This window comes from Protopterus annectens, chromosome 9.part0 (assembly GCF_019279795.1).
Source record: "Protopterus annectens isolate FY-2018-M chromosome 9.part0, PAN1.0, whole genome shotgun sequence".
NCBI lineage: Eukaryota > Metazoa > Chordata > Ceratodontiformes > Protopteridae > Protopterus > Protopterus annectens.
In genome coordinates this window covers 1,873,070,428-1,873,091,444 of record NC_056743.1, presented here as the reverse complement: position 1 = coordinate 1,873,091,444, position 21,017 = coordinate 1,873,070,428, and the positions used below count along the sequence as shown (strand labels likewise).

The following is a 21,017-nucleotide window of genomic DNA, read 5'->3' as shown; positions in this document are numbered from 1 at the left end:
ATACCCATGCCCTTGTAAGCTCTCTAAATCAAACATATCCTCAATTATTCTAATTACCAATGATAGCTTTGTAATTATATCCAGGTCATTACCTGTCAAATGCACCACCAACACTAAAAAAGCATGCCATCTAAAACAAAGCAAGCCCAACTGCATCTGATCCTGCAGAGCTGCAGCACCATTTTGCCACCCAAAGAATATAGTAATGACCAAAATGAGATTTCCATTTCAAACAGATCAATTTAATAATAATAATACAACCACCGTACCCACTATTATAAACAAAAACATCCAATGACCAACATAGCATTTACTGATCAACACACCATCCTCACAATGAATTCAATACATCCATAAAGGGAATATCCCCCAGATTGTAGTTCAATGAACCTCCATTTCCCAGTGCAAACCCTCACAACAAAACATATCTTGTCAATAGCCATAGCCTCTCAGTATTCATGCTATCAAACCTAACCCCAGCCCTTCAAACATATGACCTACCATCCCAGTCACATAACCCTGTCACCTGTGCAACTATGCTAACCAAAACTAAATCTACCTTGACTAACTGAACTACATTAACAAAATCTTGAAATGCCTTAATCTATACCTTCTTATCAAAAACTGTCCCAGAATCCTATACCACATCTAATTATTCCAAACCAACTTGCCTGACAACAACAGGGGCTCATATGACTGCCCTATTGTCCATTATACTAAACCTTTGATGCCAGACAAACTGAAACTAAATCCAAATAGCAACATCTGTCCTCCAAATGTCCATCCATCCTGTACTTCTCTCCTCCAGACATCCTTCCATCCTGCCATCCAACAAGCCAAAAACATTTCACCTAACATGCAGAATTCAGGAGCCCAATGAGCTTCATGACATCCTTAATCTGCCCTTGTCCTGAAACATCATCCCTCATTTCTTTTAAATACCTTCACATCTGGTAAATCAAACAAACCATGTCCTGCATCCAGTAGCAACTCCTGAAACAATGCCTTGCTTGGATCTTCAAACTTTCTGCTTAAACAGAAACTAGTTTCTCACACATCCCCACACACATGCATACCTTGCAATGCTCTGTCAACCCTTCACCTAGTCTTAAAGCCTTGCCTGCTGCTAACAACTCCAATGGAGAACATTACTAACTCCACAAGTAGCACAGGCCACTGAGCAATCCATCTGCAAAACCTTGCCACAGGAAAACTCAAACCTAACTACCAAGCCCACAAAATGTGACCTAACCTCACACTGTTGTGACTCCACACCATATGTGGACAACCCCAAACCTGCTTCACCCTGCCCCTGATGTACCTCATCCTCACCTGTACCCACACTACTCCCAAACTACACTGACTCTTGAGCACCTAAAAATGTAGGATTACGTGCAACCTTGTTGTGCACTACTCCAGTGTCAGGAACATTCACCCGAGCACAATCCATCACATTTCAAATCCCCTTTTCAGGTCACTGACTGATGCCCACTCTGTGCTTCCCCATCTGCAAAAGAAAATAAACCTAAATTCTCTGCACACACACATAAACCAAAACTTGTTAATATTAAGCACTGTGAAGGGCCCACCACTGTATCCCCCATCAAATCCTTTCACTTCCAGCGAAGGAACATACTGCAATAATAAACAGTCTTATGACACCAGCAGCAATAACTGAACCACTGCATTTAAATGACACCTATTAAAATGCAGAACACAAAGTGAGCCACCAACTCGAGCATGTTACAACTAAACACTGCACATGAGGGAGAATTTAAACATCAAAACACCTGGCTCACCTCTTGATTTCTAAACAGAAACCTGTACAGCACTATATGGATCAAGTTAACTTACTTCTTTAAACAGTCTTGGAGACATTTCTGTAAGCAAGCACTACAGAAATATACCTGTGCAATTAGTCTTACTCAAATTAAAAGTTTAAAGGTGGGAGGGTGGCCTAATGGTTAAGGAGTTTGCCTTACAAACACAAGGTGCAGGGCTTGAGTCTTACAAGGGATAATTGGCTAGGCTTACAATGGCTCGCAAGGGCAGTTTGCTTAGTACTAACCTATGAACCTATAAACAAAACTACATAGTCACCTGTTAGAAAATATGACCTTGGCAACTTCTCCCCTGTGCTTCTTTGTTCTACAAGCAGCTACTGCAATAAAACTTAATATGCTTAACAGAGAATAAAATATCTCCACAACATACCCATACCTCTCAAGTGCAACCCATCCTGAGGAACACTCCCCATCTAGGGTCACAAAGTTCATGTTCCTTTAAACTCCACACTGAAAAAGTTCACCATACACTCCATGCTAACAATTTAACTGATATCAATGGTAAACAGAACCGAATCACTATTTTATCAAAAACCTATTCCACAATTAAAACCAGCACATTTCAACCATCCCATGAGCCTCCTAGTAAAGCCATCAGCATGTCATCAGAAAATGTTCCACCCTTTACCCACCTGTACTACTCCCAAGTGGCAGGGTTCCTCACATTGGATATGAAGGAATGACAATAATCAGGTAAAGAAAAGTTAACCCTATCCATACTTCTGCCAATACAGCAGATTACGGAGCCTGGAATGGCATCTGTATTAAAGAGGAGGTTTTACCTAACATAACCCCGTCATAATATTACCAAATGCGAGTAATAGATGAGAAGCGTGCACATACTAGCAACACTGACCGCCACAGAAAAGCCACCATCTTCACTTAACCACTCATTCTCACAAGAAGCAAACACATGCAGACCCCTCAACACATTATCACAAGGCCCCCTTAACATCTACATTAATCTACCTGTCAGATCTTGGGACTCAAAATTCGAGAACCCACAAGCTTAAAGAACGGTCTAAATTATAAAATAAAATCTGTCCATTCTGCCCCATCTGGCCAGAAGCAATGCCAGCTTACTGCAAATGGCAGTAGAATCGCGTGCCAGCCATAACTCTCAACTTTCTAGAACAAAACATTTGGCCAAAGCTATAACTAAGTTGGGACAAAAGGCCCAAAATATATATTTTTTTAAATATTGCTCTTACAAACTTAGAAAGTTGACAGATAGCCAGTGTTTCAACTACTGTTGCATTAGCATGAATTATCTGAAGGGTAGGAAGTCCGAAACACTCAAATTCTTGACATTTCTAACCTCAAGCTGTAATGATTTGCCTGCTATTTGACATCTAACTGAAATTTTATGAAAAATGGACCAGAATGAGGCCTAACTTGAACATTCTGTGCATATCCCCCATTCTTAGAAGCAAACATCATGCAGCAAATGGCTAACTTCAAAAGAAGATTATGTGTAGCAGATGGCAGTCCATTTCCCTAATCCAGGCATCCAAACTACCCAACTTCACAATCTGGACTTTCTGTGAAAATCTGTACCAAGGTATGGTATGAGCACTTCTTCCCAAACACCCCACCCATCAACCATCAGCACAGGCACATTCCCTCACTCTGATCTCCAAGCTCAGGTGTACCTCAATACGAGCAATGCACCAGCATATTTTAGCTACCCTACGACCTTCCCAGTGGAAGTCATTAGTAAGCCATTAATATGTGTGCCACCTTTTGCCCATTAAGTCCACATTATGAGGATGGAAAGTTAAGAGCCATGTCTAAAACTCCAATGCCTGTCAGTTATCTTCTGAAATTAACTCTCCATGATTTCCTAATGAAGTGCCCGAAAACCACAATTTTAGGAGACAAAATAGTATGAGGAACAGACAAAACTATGCCCAAAACTCTGGACACCCTGCAAACTCTCAGGCAGCTGAGCCACATTCTTTTGTTCACTACTGCAAATGGACAGCCCCTAAATACTGGTATTACAAACCTATAAAGTTGCTATAATACGTCTTGCCCTCCACCATACCGCTCAACCTCTACAAACAAAAAATCCAGATAAAGCAATAAACAAAAGTGGGCCAAAGGCAAAAAACAGGGACAATGTATATATATATATATATATATATATATATATATATATATATATATATATATATATATATATACACATCACCATACGCAAACTTAGAAAGTTGACAGATAACATTGCATTAGCATGAATTTTCTGAAATGTAGAAAATCTGCAACTCACACTGATTATTTGCTAACTAAGCTTTAAAGATTTGTCAGTATATTGCCAGATAGCTATGATTTTATGAAGAAAGGACTAAAATATGAGGCAAACAGCTGGACATTCCACACATACCTCTTAACCTCTTAGAGCTACTAATACAGACAAAGCCACAACCCAACTGACTTCCACTCCGAAGCAGGGACAGCCTTCAAGAATGGCTTCCACAATTCCAGAAAGCTGACAGAACAGGTCCAGTGTCAGCACGAACTTCTTGAATGGCATGAAGTCTGAATCCCCACTGTATGCCATCACCTTCCAGATTCCATCCTCAATGACTTGCTGCTAATGTGCCAGAAAACCATAATTCATGAAAATGGACCAAAATATGAGGCAAAACTGGACATTTTATTTGTATATCAAAATCCATACAGAGAGATATGATAATAAGCTAGAAAAGGAGCAAATTAATATTCACACCGCATGACTTACAAAGTAAAAGTTACATTTAATACGTTAAACCAAACCCTGCCATTAGTCTCCCCCATGGCTAACGCCACATAATGCATGTGCAGCTGACAGCCATTCTTCGTGGGCAACCCGCAACCAATGAAACCACACACAGTCTCTTCAAGAAACTATAACAGTGACAAACTCTACACTCAGCACTGTACTACAACTACAGAATGACCAAGGACACGTTAAGTTTCACCACAGTTAGTTCACTGAAATGGCACCCAGTGAACATTACTGCAATGGAAATAATTACAATAATATTTTACCATCAGCAGTGAGTCACTCCCACACCCTTGTAGGGGGAGATCACCTGCTTTTCCTCAACACTAGATAATTTAGTATCGAGTATCTCTTTCCCTGCAAAACCCATGAAATAAGCCAACCTGAATGCCAAAACTGGGGAAAGAAAGTCAACAGCCAACATTGCCACCACCATGCAATTCTGCCAAACTACCAAACCAACTCTCAAGGCTACTATTCTACCAACCCACGCCCAGCAAAAAAAAAAATCACACCACAAGAGACCACCAACACACAAAACTACATTTCCCCTAAAACCAGCTAGCAAAGCTCATTGTGCCTGCAAGCTACCAAAAAACATATAAATATGCCTGCAACCTCAACTTTCCATAATAACAACATAACCCTAGCACTGTTCACCTGTTTACAAACAGAACCACACCAAAAAAAAAAAGTCCTATATATTATATATATGTACATTTCAAAGGCACCAACTAAACTATGTTCAAGCAACCAATGTCCTAGACCATAACCTAAGCACAGAGCCCTACTGCGAATGATAATTAAACTACCATCAATTCTGCAACAGCAACCACAAGTAGCCAAACTGCCATGGCAACTATATTTTATATACATATATAAAACTCACCATTAACTCGACCTTCACACGACTTATATGCAATCCAGAAACTTACCTGTGATCTGCAGTACCTACAGGTTGTTTCACATGTAAGCTTATTGTAGCACATTCGTGCCAATATGTGATTCCTTACCCAGTTACACTCACATAAAACTCATAAGCCCCTCCCCACACTTACCTCATTTCCTCCCAATAATCCTACTTTCCCATTTAACCCTTTCATCCCCCAACTAACTTCTTCCCCTACTCTCTTAATCCTATTTCTATTTCTACCTAACCCCCACCTGAAAATGTCCCTAGATAAATTTGTTTGTTACCAAACCTCATTTATGCTCCAGTATGGATTTTAGGTAATGTTCTCTAAACACTGTGAAGAGGGTAGTGGCCTGTGCACACCACTTATAAAGGCACTGTCCATTGTGCATTGCATTTTTACTGCCACTGATATGCCCAATAGCTGGCCTACTACTGATGCCTGGCATACTGCCTACTATCTTGTGTTGCCTTGGAGGCCAGAGGCATCATTTTCCCCCAGTTCATTTGATTATTGAAGTTGTGAGCATGGCACTGTGCTCTTCTCTTTGCCCAAATGAAAATCATAACAGCCATATTTCTCTGCAGCTGAATTTTACTTCAGTCATATGTCCCCAACCAAATGTATCACAGGGAAATGTTTTGCTGCCAAGGTGCCTGAACCCACCCTTTCTCTACAGTGAAAATAAAATAAAACTGCATGCATGAGCATAAATGTGACTATAATGCAAGCAAGATTTTCCATACTGTGAGCACACCATTGTTGTTGTTTACATTACAAGCATGGCACGTATACTGGCACACACACATTTACTACTTCCCCCCCATGCACCTGGTTACTAAAGCTGTGGGCATGACACTGTGTGATTCTCTTTGCCCACAGGGAACTCACAACAGCCATATTTGTCTGCAGCTGAATGTCACTTTGGCCATGTGTCACCAACCAAATGTACCACAAGAAAATGCCTCGCTGCCTAGGTGCATGAACCAATTATTCCTAAAGGTACTTACCATTTAGATTATTTCATAACATTTTCTTGGAAAATTCAAAATGTACTGCCATACTCTCTAGAATTTATTTTGCAAATCTCTGAAAATAATCATTGCTGATTCAACTCCATCCTTATTAACAGAAATCATGTTAAAATTGCAGTTATGTCTACTTAGCTGACAACAGCATGTTTTCAAGCCCTCCTCTGCCAAAATGATTTAACTGAGCTAGTATTGTCTACAAAATAAAAGTTAGCAATGATTTTGATGAGAATATAACAATGTGTATTATGAAGTCAGAAAGATAATTATAATTCCTAACATTTAATTTGGAGTATGTTGTAAGATTTGTCTCTGTTTAGCAGAATAACAAGTAATGTATTTTTTGTTATCTTGATGTTTGGGTGTTCTTATTCTTAATACATAAACAACTGTACATTTTCCTATACCTTCCCTCAACAGCAGTTGATTGTAAAATATTTTAGGTTTAGAAGATGTCATTGTATTTAGGTCTTCCTTAATATAGAGGCATCTTGATTATGACTCATGGGTCTCCATTTTTAGTCTACAACAATAACAGCTTTTCTGTATCAAAGATTCATTTGATTTCCTTTTGCAAATATAATATTCATATCTAAACGAAGTCCAAAGCTGTGCATGCAGAGATTGCAAAACTGTGATGTTTACATACTTCCGTTACCTTCATAGCTTTATAAGTCATTGTTTGGCATTTTGTACTTACTAGTTATGTTAAGTTGGGTTCCTGATCCTGTTGCAGCCTCAGCTACACCATTTGATTTAAGCTTTACACAATAATACACCCCTGCATCTTCCAAGGTAATATCAGTGAATGCAATGGAATGGTCAGTGTCTCTTGTTGGTCCGTCATGTACAATCTGGCTCACTCGTGCATCTGAGTTATGATCTGAGAGCTGTGAGTAAAGGAGCTTCTTTAAATTGCTACCCTTGTACCATCGAACTGGTCCTACAGTTTCTTCTGACAAAGTACAATGCATCATAACAGTGTCTCCTTCTACACCAGCAACAAATAGGGTCTGGTATATCATCAGGTCAGAACCACCTGGAATAAATAAAATAAAGGTTAAAAACTTATCGACTATGACTGCAGTATAGCAGGCTTCCAAAAATCACAGTCATATACTTCACTTAATGTTTCAATAGTCAGACATTTCTATACATGATGATTCCAAAGTAAGAGAAGTGATAGCTATGTTCAAAAATTAATTCCTGTCTGTTATGATATCTGTTATTTCTAAGCAGGTTAGCTTAGTAAGTTACTGCAGCCTCTTACAAATAAATTATAACTAACCAATCTGAGTTTGATTCTCACCATCTTAACCAGCTGTGTGAAGTTAAAAAATTTGTATAACCTTATCAGATATTCCAAGTAAATCACAAAGTAAGCAGTTTTGTTTAAATGGAATTTAATGTTTTCCAGTGTTTATTTTATGATTAAAATAAAAATAAAATATAATACTATAACTGCAGATTTTTCTATTTTTGGATAATTTTTTTTCTGTCCTGTGCCTCTGCATTGCTAAGCCCAGATACAGCTGTATTCATTTGTTCTTCATCACTAGGATGAGAAATGGGAAAGTGTCATGACAATGCAGACAGCTATGAGGGATTTACCATTCCTGGCCCTAACCCTACCCCAGTAACTGCCATGAATGCTTCCATGCCTTCACTTGTGCACACTTCTGAATACTAAATATGCAAATAGATCACCCAGTGAAGACTACACCATGTAAGATTGCAAACATTTTTTTCTTAAGCACTTTCATACCTTCAAAAAGCATGGGACTTCCACAGACTAAAAAAAAATAATTGAGAGTTACACTTAAATAGGAAACAACAATCCATCCTCATGATGTCACATGACTGCAGTCTCCAACATTTAAAGAAATAAGGAAGAGAAGAGGGGGAAGGCATGCTCAAAGGCAGGTAAAGGCTAGGACTGTGATAGTGAGGGCCGGAACTTTGAATGTTGGCAGTATGACTGGTATAGGAACAGAGCTAGCTGATATGATGGACCGAAGGAAGGTTGGTATATTGTGTGTGCAAGAGACCAGATGGAAGGAGAGGAAGGCTAGGTGTATCGGAGGTGGTTTCAAATTGTTTTATCATGGTGTGGATGGGAGGAGAAATGGCGTAGGGGTTATCCTGAAGGAACAGTATGCTAAGAGTGTTTTGGAGGTGAAAAGAGTGTCAGAGTGATGTTTATAAAGCTGGAAATTGATGGTGTAATGATGAGTGTTGTTAGTGCATATGCTCCACAAGTTGGGTGTGTGATGGATGAAAAAGAAAAATTTTGGAGTGAGTTGGATGAAGTGGTGGTGAGTGTACCCAAGGGTGAGAGACTGGTGATTGGAGCAGATTTCAATGGGCATGTTGTTGAAGGGAACAGAGGGGATGAGGAAGTGATGGGTAGGTATGGTGTTAAGCAAAGGAATGCAGAAGGTCAGATGGTGGTGGATTTTGTGAAAAGAATGGACATGGCTGTGATGAATACATATTTTAACAAGAGGGAGGAGCATAGGGTGACATGCAAGAGTGAAGGAAGATTCACACAGGTGGATTATATCTTATGTAGAAGGGCCAGTGTGAAGGAGATTGGAGACTGTAAAGTGGTGGCAGGGGAAAGTGTAGTTAGGCCGCATAGGATGGTGGTTTGTAGGATGACATTGGTGATCATGAAGAGGAGGATGAGTGTGAGGGCAGCACCAAGGATCAAATGGTGGAAATTGAAAAAGGGTAATTGTGAGGTGGAGTTCAGGGAAGAGTTAAGACAGGCACTGGGTGGAAGTGAAGAGTTACCAAATAGCTGGGTAACTACAGCAGAGCTAGTAAGAGAGATGGCTAGAAAGGTGCTTGGTATGATATCTGGAAAGAGGAAGGAGGACAAGGAGACCTGGTGGTGGAATGAAGAAGTACAGGAGAGTATACAGAGAAAGAGGTTGGAGACGAAGAAGTGGGAGTGTCAGAGAGATGAAGAAAGTAGACAAGAGTATAAGGAGATGAGGTGCATGGCAAAGCGAGAGGTGGCAAAGGCTAAGGATATGGCTTATGAAGAGTTGTATGAAAGGTTGGACACTAAGGAGGGAGAAAAGGACCGATTGGCTAGACAGAGGGACTGAGCTAGTAAAGATGTGCAGCAGGTAAGGGAGATAAAGGATAATGAGGGAAATGTACTCACATGTGAGGAGAGTGTGTTGAGCAGATGGAGAGAGTACTTTGAGGGGCTGATGAATGAAGAGAATGAGAGGGAGAGAAGGTTGGATGATGTGGGGATAGTAACTCATGAAGTGCAGTGGATTAGCAAGGAGGAAGTAAGAATAGCTATGAAGAGGATGAAGAACAGAAAGGCCGTTGGTCCAGATGACATACCTGTGGAAGCATGGAGGTGTTTAGGTGAAATGGCAGTGGAGTTTTTAACTAGATTGTTTAATGAAATCTTGGAAAGTGAGAGGCCTGAGGAATGAGAAAAAGTGTTTTGGTACTGATTTTAAGAATAAGGGTGATGTGCAGAGCTGTAGTAACTACAGAGGGATTAAATTGATCAGTCCCAGCATGAAGTTATGGGAAAGAGTAGTGGAAGCTAGGTTAAGAAGGGAGGTGATGGTTAGTGATCAGCAGTATGGTTTCATGCCAGGAAAGAGCACTACAGATGCAATGTTTGGTCTGAGAGTGTTTATGGAGAAGTACAGAGAAGGTCAGAAGGAGTTGCATTGTGTCTTTGTGAATTTAGAGAAAGCATATGACAGGGTGCCTAGAGAGGAGTTGTGGTATTGTATGAGGAAGTCGGGAGTGTCAGAGAAGTATGTAAGAGTGGTACAGGATATGTACAAGGGTAGTGTGACAGTGTTGAGGTCTGCAGTGGGAGTGACGGATGCATTTAAGGTGGAGGTGGGATTACATCAAGGATCAGCTCTAAGCCATTTCTTATTTGCAATGGGGATGGACAGGTTGACAAAAGAGATCAGACAGGAGTCCCTGTGGACTATGATGTTTGCAGATGATATTGCGATCTGTAGTGAGAGTAGGGAATAGGTGGAGGAGACTCTGAAGAGGTGGAGATAATCCCTAGAGATAAGAGGAATGAAGGTCAGCAGGACTAAGACAGAATATATGCGTGATAATGAAAGGGGGGATAGAAGAATAGTGAAGATGCAGGGAGTAGAGGTGGCGAAGGTGGATGAGTTTAAATACATGGGGTCAATAGTTCAGAGTAATGGTGAGTGTGGAAGAGAGGTGAAGAAGAGAGTACAGGCAGGATGGAGTGGGTGGAGGAGAGTGTCAGGAGAGATTTGTGACAGACAGGTACCAGTAAGAGTGAAAGGGAAGGTCTACAAGAGGGTAGCGAGACCAGCTATGTTATATGGGTTGGAGACAGTGGCTCTGAAAAAAAGGCATGGGTCAGTGCTGGAAGTTGCACAGTTAAAGATGTTAAGATTTGCACTGGGTGTGACAAGGATGGATAGGATTAAGAATCAGTATATTAGAGGGTCAGCTCAAGTTGGAAGGTTTGGAGACAAAGCCAGAGAGGTGAGATTGCATTGGTTTGGACATGTGCTGAGGAGGGATGCAGAGTATATTGGGAAAAAGATGCTAAGGATGAAGCTGCCAGGTAAGAGGAAAAGATGAAGGCCTAAGATAAGATTTATAGATGTGGTGAGAGAGGACATGCAGGTGGATGGTGTGACAGAGCAAGATGCAGAGAACAGGAAGAAATTGATACAGATGATCCGCTGTGGTGACCTCTAACGGGAGCAGCCGAAAGAAGAAGAATAATAAAAACTCAGAAGTATAACTTAAGTTCCATTATTAATTATTAGGAGTGATCACAGATTATTTTTTTATTTGTGATGGTCATTACATTGAAAGGTAGATATTTGATTTATATGTTGGATGGATTGTTGTTTATATTTAAGTGTAACTCTCAATGTATTGTTTTATTCAGATGAATTTCCATATATTTTAAGGGAATGAAAACACTTAAACAGTTTTTAATTTATTGGTGTGGAATTCATTTGGTGACTTATCTGTACATTTCAGATTATTATGGATTATGTACTTCTGAACATATGTAAGGAAAAGTTGCCACAAGAGAAAGGCTTGACAGTATCATGCATGTGTCCTTGGCCTGTACTCTGCATGTCATACAGCTCTCTCTGCAATAGGTGACAGCAGTGTAGAGACCCTGACTCTGTCCAAAAAAGGTAACAGGTCACAAGACACACAAATGTTATTATGTCTTCTTCAGTTCCTGCTTGACAAACACCTTAACAGTGTCTTGCTAACACTGACAGTAACAACATTATAAAACATTACATGTAAGAGCGAAACGAGCATCAGAGGAAAACAGTTAAATGCCTGATCTGATGCCACATGGTGCAATAAATCTGGCGGTTAATACAGAAGATTAAGGCTGTTAGGTATTTCTTTTAACCAGACAGTGCTTCTTGGTCACCACTGAAAAGCAGTTGAAAAATGTATATATACATAAAAATCTGTCTTATTATTCATCTAAATTCTAAATTAATATATGTTGTAGCAAAATGTATTTAAATGAGTTTTAATGGTAACTACATTGCAATATACTGAGAAAGAAAAACAGAACTACAATTAAGATTTTAAATATCCTTAAGCAGCAATGCTGTCTTTCACTGACAGCAAATGATGTTCCTGTGATGGTTGTCATTTGGTCAATATATTACTTCACTAGCATTTTTACAGAATTGTGAACTGTGGTGAAAACTAGCCTGGATTGTAATTTAACTGTTTGGTTAAGTGTTACTTTTCTTTATCTCAAGGACTTTACCCAATGACATGTTGACAACTAATTTAAGTTATAGTAAATATTTATTATTCAGTAATGAATAAAAAGTATTAAAAGAACTCACCAAAAACTTGGCTTGCTTTATAGCAACAGAACATTTTTAACTTTGAATGTTAGACACTCCCTGGCACAGGCTCTTTTCCTCCCCTACTTTCTCTATGCTGCCCCAGTCCTAACTAACATTCAGTCCACAAATGTGGCCAAACTCCAACAAACATACCACAAAATACCTAGATTTGTCACCAACTCTCCTTATAACTCACACCATTGCCTTGCACTCAACTCTCTCCAATAACATGAACTCCCCCAACAACTCTTTCTATCACAATTTCAAATCACACACTCTTTATTATACAAACCACCTTCCTGCCCAGCCCTCTCCTCCCTGGTATCCTCCTATAGCCCCACTCGTACACTCGCACCTCAAACAAGCAACTCCTATATATTTAACAACCAAAGAAAAATGTTGGTAAACTACTATATAAATGCACTGTAGCCCAAGCCTGGAACAAACTCCCAACACACATACATTCCATTACCCACCGTATACACTTTAAAAAAGAACTCAAACTTCACCTACTTAACACCAAGACTCGCACCTGTCAGGACCCTACCTAATTCCACTATACTCCTGTATTTTGTTTGTTCTTATTCTTCTGCTCTCTCCTACTCCTCAGACATCCTAATCTACCTGTTCCTGCTCCTTCTCACCTTACACATATACTTTATCTTTCTCACCTTACACTTGTACTTTACCAAGAGACAATATCCTTAAGGTTTACTACTACACCACATGTATATATGTATATATTGTTTGTCTATTTCCAATTATCTTACCAGAAATTGAAAGTTCAATTGCTGTATATATTTTTACTAAACAAAACAAAAAAAAAACATTTTATTCATCACTGCTTGATTATTATGTGTATGTATCTTAATTCTCTATTTCCAACCTTATGTATTTTAATTTCTCTATCTCACAGTGTGAATTTTATGTACTGTAAACTGTCTGTAACTGGAGATTTTCTCCGCAGATCTCCACTGAAAATGGGCTTCTGGGCCAGCTGGACTAGCCTGGTTAACAATTGTCAATAAATAAATAAAATAAATAATTCTCTTTATCCATCTCAGCCTCTGCTTCTCATTCTTCATTTCTTTTCCAGCTTCTTTGGTTAGTCATGTCTTTGCATTATGCGGCAGAAGTGTTTGACTTTTAGTTTTACTGTCATAGCTTCTGGTCAGCACTCTCTTTTTGCCATATATATTCACTTTTTGACTACTACTTTTTATTATATGATATGGACTGAATCAGACAAAAATACATTTTAGCAGGTTTTAATTTGAAAGTTAATTACTGTAGGTGCAAAGAGGAAGGGAAAATTAAAGCAAAAGGAAAAAATATTCAAAAAGGAAGTAGGAAACCATCATTATGGCAAGAGAGAAGTGTTTTACTGCACATTTTTTGCTATGTAAACATTTCTTTGCATTTTTTTTCCATGTTAATTAGTGTGAGAAGCTGAGAACCAGCCTTTCTCTTTAACTAGAAATTGTTGGAAGTATCGTTATTTAGCTGCAGTGCTTATTTGATTTGCTTCTGCCTGACTATTGCTGATCTCTCTCTGCATTTGATTTTCCCACCCTCCCACACAGGTGTTGTTATACTCTTCAGGTTGGTGGCTTTAGAGTTTTCCCACCCATGCTATTAATCTGATTTTGGACACTCCTCCCAGTCCCATCTCATCAGCCACTTCTACTGAGTACTGGAAGATCATTTGAGAAGGTCCACCCACTTACTCTCTTAAACTTGAATTATCTTCTGTTTCCTTGCTTCCCACTTACATAAAAAGGGACTTTATTCAGCTACTTTTGCTGTATCTGTGCTTCTTCCCACTTTATTACTTTATTTTGCTTTTTGCTACTTGTTATTAAAAGTGTCAGTTGCATTTATTTCTGCTTGTTAGTAGCCTTATTCAACTGTAACTGTTATTCTAAGTCTCTTAGTTCTGATTTAAGTGCTTGGATTTCAAACTAGTTATCTTACATGAGAAAAGTTGCAGTCTATACTATTGTGGCAGGAGAGGTAGCTTACCTCCTTCCAAGTTGGGAATTGCTGGTTGAAGGCTTATTGTGTCTGTTATTCTAAAAGTGTCTTAGTTCCGGTTTAAGCACTTGGGCTTCAGGCCAGTTATTTTGCATTAAGAAGATTTCATAGGTTCATAGGTTAGTACTAGGCTAACTGCCCTTGCGAGCCATTTTAAGCCTAGCCAGTTATCCTCTGTGAGATTCAAACCCTGTACCTTGTGTTTGTAAGGCAAACACCTTAACCATTAGGCCACCCTCCCAACCGTTTATTGGTCTATACTCTTGTGGGAGGAGAGGGTAGTCTTCAGTCTGCTGAGCTGGGAATTTCTGGTTGAAGGCTTATTGTGCCTGTTATTCTAAGTGTATTTGTTATGGTTTAAGTTCAACACTAAGTGTCTTATTTAAACTGTTTTCTGCACTTGTATTGTATTTTAATTGCATTTTCTGCATTTAAAGCAGATCTGCTGCAATTTTAACAGTTTTTTGATTATTTTCACTGTGTATTTACTGTGTTCTGATTATTGTTTGCACTTCTAGTTAATGTAGAAGAGGCTAGATTCAGACCTGCTGAATCTAGTTCTGGTTGTACAGATTGAGCACTAAATCAGGAAATCTTTTGTTGGAGAGGCCCCTCTGTGCCTTGTGGGAGGAAAGCACAGTTTGGACTGATCAAATTGAAGGTTACTGTAGCAGGGCTCAGTTTTTGAGCTTTAGGACTGGTGAATTTGTTTTCAACCATTTCCTCTTATTTGTTATAAAAGCCCCATGTTTGCATGGGTTTGCACTTGTTTTAACACAGCCCAGTGAGTTTGGTGACTGCCTCTGCTACACTGATTTTCCAAAGTTGATCAATGAACACTAAGTGCCTTGCTGAAATTGATTACTGCACTTTTACTGTGTTTTAATTGTATTTGCTGTATTTAAACTGTATCTGCTGCTGCAATTTCAACTTTTTTTTAGTTTTACTGTTTATACTGTGTTCTGATTCTTGGTTGTAATTCTAGTTGCTGTAGGATAGGGTGATGCAGTCCTGCTGAATCTAGTTCTGGTTGTACAGACTGAGCACTAAATCAGGATGTATTTTGTTTGAGAGCCCCCCTGTGCCCTCGTAGGAGGTAGGTACAGTTTGGACTGATCTAACTGAAGGTTACTGTAACTGGGCTCAGTTTTTGAGTTTTAGGATTGGTGAATTTGTTTTCACCCATTTCCTCTTGTTTGTTAAAAAGCCCGGCATTTGCACAGGTTTGCACTTGTTTTAACACAGCTCCAGTGAGTTTAGTGACCTGCCTCTGCTCGACTGATCTTCCAAAGCTACTGTGTAATCAGCAAATGCTAAGTGCCTTATTTAAACTGTTTTCTGCACTTATACTGTGATGTAATTGTATTTGCTGCATTTAAACCATATCTGCTGAAATTTCAACTATTGTTTATTGTCTTTACTGTGTATTTGTTTTGCTCTGATTCTTGTTTGCACTTCTAGTTGCTGTAGTATAGGCTAGATTCAGATCTGCTGAATCTAGCTCTTGTTTTACAGATTATGCATTAAATCAGGAAATCTTTTGTTGGTGAGGGCCCCCTGTGCCCTCGTGGGAGGAAAGGTACAGTTTGGACTAATTTAACTGAAAGTTACTGTGACATGGCTCAGTTTTGATCTTTAGGACTGGTTAATTAGTTTCCAACTGTTTTTTTGTTTGTGTGCAGCACACCTTCATGTGCCATCATGCACCAATGCTCAAAGCGGGTAACCCTAGGTGGTTATTAATGCAAAAGTTAGTAGTGCCAAATTTCCCCTCAGATGTGACATTCAGCAGAATCACCCTTTTCCTCCTTTACTCAGTAATAGGTCTAAACCTAGCAATATGGATGGTCAGACTACTCTTGTTTCTCCTGCCAACCTAGTTTATATTGATCACTGGAGGCAGTGTAGCAACTGCCTCAAAAACACAGTCAACTCTTTGCTACTAAATCACTCTGATATGGAGTGTGATAGATGTATCTACACCAAGAAGCTGTAATCTCTGCTGCCTTGCACATGAAACAGTAACAGTGAAGAGGTTGTCAGCACACAGATCACAACTCATACACAAAGCAAACACACACACACACACACACCACAACTCTTACACAAACCTTGAACTCAACACATAAACCATCATATGCAGAGGAATCTACAGAAATGTACCTAAACACCAGAGACCTCCTAATCACAAGGTTGCTACACCTGACACAGCACCCACAGCACTCAAGACACATAACAACACTGGTGTCTCACCAAGCCCTTACTGAGCAACACACCCAAACCTAATTTTCTTGTTACTATAAATTCTATAGTGAGACACACTGATGTCCCCCTCACCCAGTTGGAAAAGGAGAATGTCATGGTCAGCTTTCCATCTGGTGCCAGAATTTGTCAGATCACTCAGGCACTCAAGTCACTCAACAACACACACTGTTAGAACTCAGTCATAGCTCATGTTAGTGTGAATGACTTGAGATGTACCTCACTGCACTATATGAAGAGAGACATGATTGAGCTCTCTGAATACATGCCCCAGTCAGGCATGTCCCTAGCCTTGAGCAGCATTTTGTTCTCATCTAGAATGAGGCTACAATATAAACAAAAAAATATTGATTTAATAATTCGCTTAGTAGGGGGATCCAGTTTCTGTCAGCCTGGGATGACATGGCTGATAGACCTCACCTCTTTGCCAGAGACAGTCTGTACCTGGTTCTTCTGGCCTTTTGGCTGCTGGTAAGGCTCTTGCCTCCACCATAGTGCCTTTTTTAGACAAGGTCTCAAAAACAAAACCTCCAAAGGGTTATGCTGCTGAATGCTAGGAGTTTAAACCAAAAGCTGCACTCTCTGGAACCATTCCTTTCCTTGGATGATATAGACATTTGTGAAGTCACAGAAACCTGGTTCAAAGGCCACAAAGAGTACCCCAGCCTTGCAACACTACAATGCCTTCCACACCTTCAGACTGCAAAATGAAAGTGTGAAAACCAAAGGCAGAGGAGTGTCTATCTACATCAGAGATAAATACTCCTCCAGACTGATTAGACAAGATAACTCTATGGAGTTACTCAAAGTTCAGATTACTGTAGGTAAGACCCCCCTTCAAGTCATCATTAGTTACAGCCCCCCACTCCATGAAACAAGATGTTCATGCTGCTTATTTGGATTTACTTGAGTCAATCAAAATACAACCTAACACTCTTGTCATGGGGGATTTTAACTATCCTGCCATCAAATTGGAAACCTATACAAGCCACAACTTACTTTCACAAAAGTTCCATGACTTTGTTAACTCAAATGCCCTGGAACAAATTGTACAAAATCCTACAAGGGGCTCAAATATACTTGACCTGGTTCTCACCAACATGATAGACTGTTGCACTATAGTAATTGTAGGCCCCTCAAGGATAACCAGAAGGCTTTCTTAGGTGCATAGGTTCATAGGTAGGTAGTAGGCTATTGGCCCTAGGGCCTATATAAGCCTAGCCAAAAAGGTACCCTGGCATTCACCACCCAACAAAATTATTTTCCTGTGCCCCTGTCGAGCAGAGCCACAGAAGTGATCCCTGGGGTGAATTTCCTATTTCCCATCCAATCATCAAGATTTTTCTTGAAGAGTGCTAATGAGGAGCTTTGTTTGATATAGATAGGTAGTCTGTTCCAGAGTATGGGAAGTCTCTGGGACAGGAATCTATCCCACCAGCATGTTCTGTTTATTGTGGTGACAAGGTTTAGGTCCCTAGAACGTGTAGCTCGGAGAGATTGGGATTTCTTTAAGTGGAGCATGTCCAACAGCTCAGGGTTTGACATAGCTTTGTATGTTAGGCAGAGATAGCCTCTGAGTAGGCGATATGTAACGGAGTAAAGCTGGAGTTTTCTGAGACAGTCTGTGTAGGGCATCTGTTTGAGGCCAGTACTCCTCTTTGTGAGGTATTTCTGTGGCCTTTAAAGTTGTTGTAGATATCTTGTGAGGTACATACCAAAAGGGGCATTGTACTCTATAATGGGTCTAATGAGTGATGAGTAGAGGGGAACAATGACCTCTTCTTTTCTGGATGAGAAACCTTTTGTGATGACGTGAGCCACATAGAAGGAGTTCCTGACCACTTTGGTGATGTGATTATCAAAGGAAAGACTACTGTCCACCTGTGTCCCAAGGTCTCTTATCACACTTTCGGCATTAAGTAGACTACCACTTATGTGGTAGTTCATGGTTACAGAGATTTTACCAATGGGGATGACAATACACTTTTTGGCATTGAGCTTCAGGCCATGGCTTTGACACCAGGCATCTGTCTCAGTGAGCCCCTTTTGTAGTAAGTGCACATCATTAGGAGTTTCAATTATGGCTACTAGTTTGCAGTCATCTGCAAACTTTGTTAGCCAAAGACCTTTTGTGTTAGCCTGTACTTCAGAGAAGTAGATACCAAACAGAAGAGGACCCAGGACTGAACCATGTGGTACTCCACTTGTCACTGGTCTGAAGTCGGATTTGGAGTCTGCTAGTTTCACAGTGTGGGTTCTGTCCGTGAGCCAGCTGGCAACCCATCTTGTGACATAGGGATTTATACCTAGTTTAGTGAGCTTATCTATAATTCCAGAGTGGGGGATGGTGTCGAAAGCCTTGGTGAGATCTAGATAAGCTGTGTGAACCACCTTACCCTCATCTATGGCTTTTGTGACGGCTTCAAAGAAGTCAATCATGTTTAGGAAACATGATCTGCCTTTTAAAAACCTGAACTGGGTAGGGTCCAGAGTTTGTAAATTACCAATGTATTTGTTTATGAGTTCCTTGATGATACATTCCATGGCCTTGCAGACCAGGCTCGTCAGGCTAATGGGGCGGTAGTTCCTGGGGTCCGTCCTTTGTGGAGTGGGATAACCATCGCGGTGCACCATTCAGTGGGCACAAAGCCTGAGGTGAGGCTATGATTGAACATGGTACTTAGGTAGGGTGCCAGTTCATTCTGTAGTTCATGTAGAATGCAGTCTTGGATATTGTCAGGTCCAATGGATGCTGTGTTCTTGGCTTTGGAGAGTGTTTTTTTACCTGTGCAGCCATGATTGCAGGAACTTTGCATTCTTCCAGTATAGAGATGGACCCTCTAGGGCGTGAGAGGGGGATAAAGTTAGCACTGAACCTATCTGCCAGGATGTTGGCAATATCAGTTGATTCTGTATATTTAGTGCCATTGTGCTGTAACTCAGAGCAGATCTGAGTGTTGCCATTGAGATTCTTGACATAGCTATAGAATGCTTTGCGGTTGTCTTTACAGTCAGTGGCAATTTTGTTTTCGTAACTAGCTTTGGAGGATTTTATGAGGGATCTCAGCTTCTTACTGAGGTTGACCAGGGAGTTCCTCCAGTCATTGGATTTTACTCTTTTTTGCAACAATTTCTTTCTTCTGTTGTAGAGTTTGTTTATGGCAGAGGACCACCAGATTGGCTTCCATTTTTTGGAGGATAGCATCTTGGTTCTATTAGGGACAGCATGATCCATGCACTCGTGTAAGTGCTTATAAAGTGCATTTGTGTAGGATTCAGCAGTCATACCTCTATTGTCCGTCTGCATGGGTGTCATGAAGTTTGCCACTTCTGTCTTAAGAAGTGTGAAGTTGTCTTTGGAGAAGCTTTTACGGTGTTTTCCCTAATTGGGGGTGAGGATGGGATGTGGATGTCTAGGGTTATTAGCTTGTCGTCGAATCTGACCAACGAGGAATTGACCTCTGGTGTGGAACACCAGTTGCCCATGTTGGCAATGACCAGGTCTAGGATATTGCTGAACCTGGTGGGGTTGTGAATAATCTGATCCAAGGCATTGGAATTTATGAATTCCAGAAAACGTTGAGCACAAGAGTTGGTACATGAGTAGTTTTCCCAGTTAATGGTGGGGTAGTTGAAATCACCCATTATTAAGGTATTGGGTTGTACCCTAATACTTCCCAGTGTATCAAGAAATGAGGAGTGGGAATCCTGGGGCATGGTGGGGGATTTGTAGCAAGCTACAATTTGGATTGCGGTCTTGCCCAGTGTTAGTTGCACTTGGATAATCTCAGATGCATTATGCTGTGCAAGTAGCCTGGAGATGTGGATATCCCTAATGAATATGGACATGCCTCCACCTTTAGTGCTTTGTTTCGGGTTAGGTTGCCGAAATTTGTGGTATGAATTATAGCCTGGTAACGCAGGGGTGCTCTTTGGAGCTTTGAACCAGGTTTCTGTCACTGCACAGATGTTGATGTTCTCCATTTTAAGGCGTGCATCAAGTGAGTGCATTTTGAGGTTTAGACTTTTAGCCTTGAGTAGTATTACCCTTAGATTTTGCTTGCTTGTACCTGTTATGGTGGTGAATTTGTCATTTGAACCTTGGCTAAAAAAGGCACTATAGGGGTGGCAAGAGCCTTAGCTAGTATCCGGAATCCCAAAGGCGGCAGGTGCAGGCCATCTCTGGCAAAGCATCATCGTCTGTCGATCATGTTGACCCAGGCAGACAAATACTGGATCCCCTTAGAATGACACCAGAAGCTTAGCCAATTGTTGAAGTC

General features: G+C 40.3%; 1 protein-coding gene across 1 annotated transcript in view; it reads right to left on the bottom strand.

The window, feature by feature from the left end:
* The window catches only part of LOC122810815 (obscurin-like), a 374,712-nt gene that overhangs the window by 148,718 nt on the left and 204,977 nt on the right, over positions 1-21,017 (bottom strand). Inside the window, exon 5 of the mRNA XM_044082375.1 lies at positions 7,257-7,595. Within this exon, the coding sequence (XP_043938310.1) occupies positions 7,257-7,595 (339 nt within the window). The remainder of the gene's footprint in view (positions 1-7,256; positions 7,596-21,017) is intronic.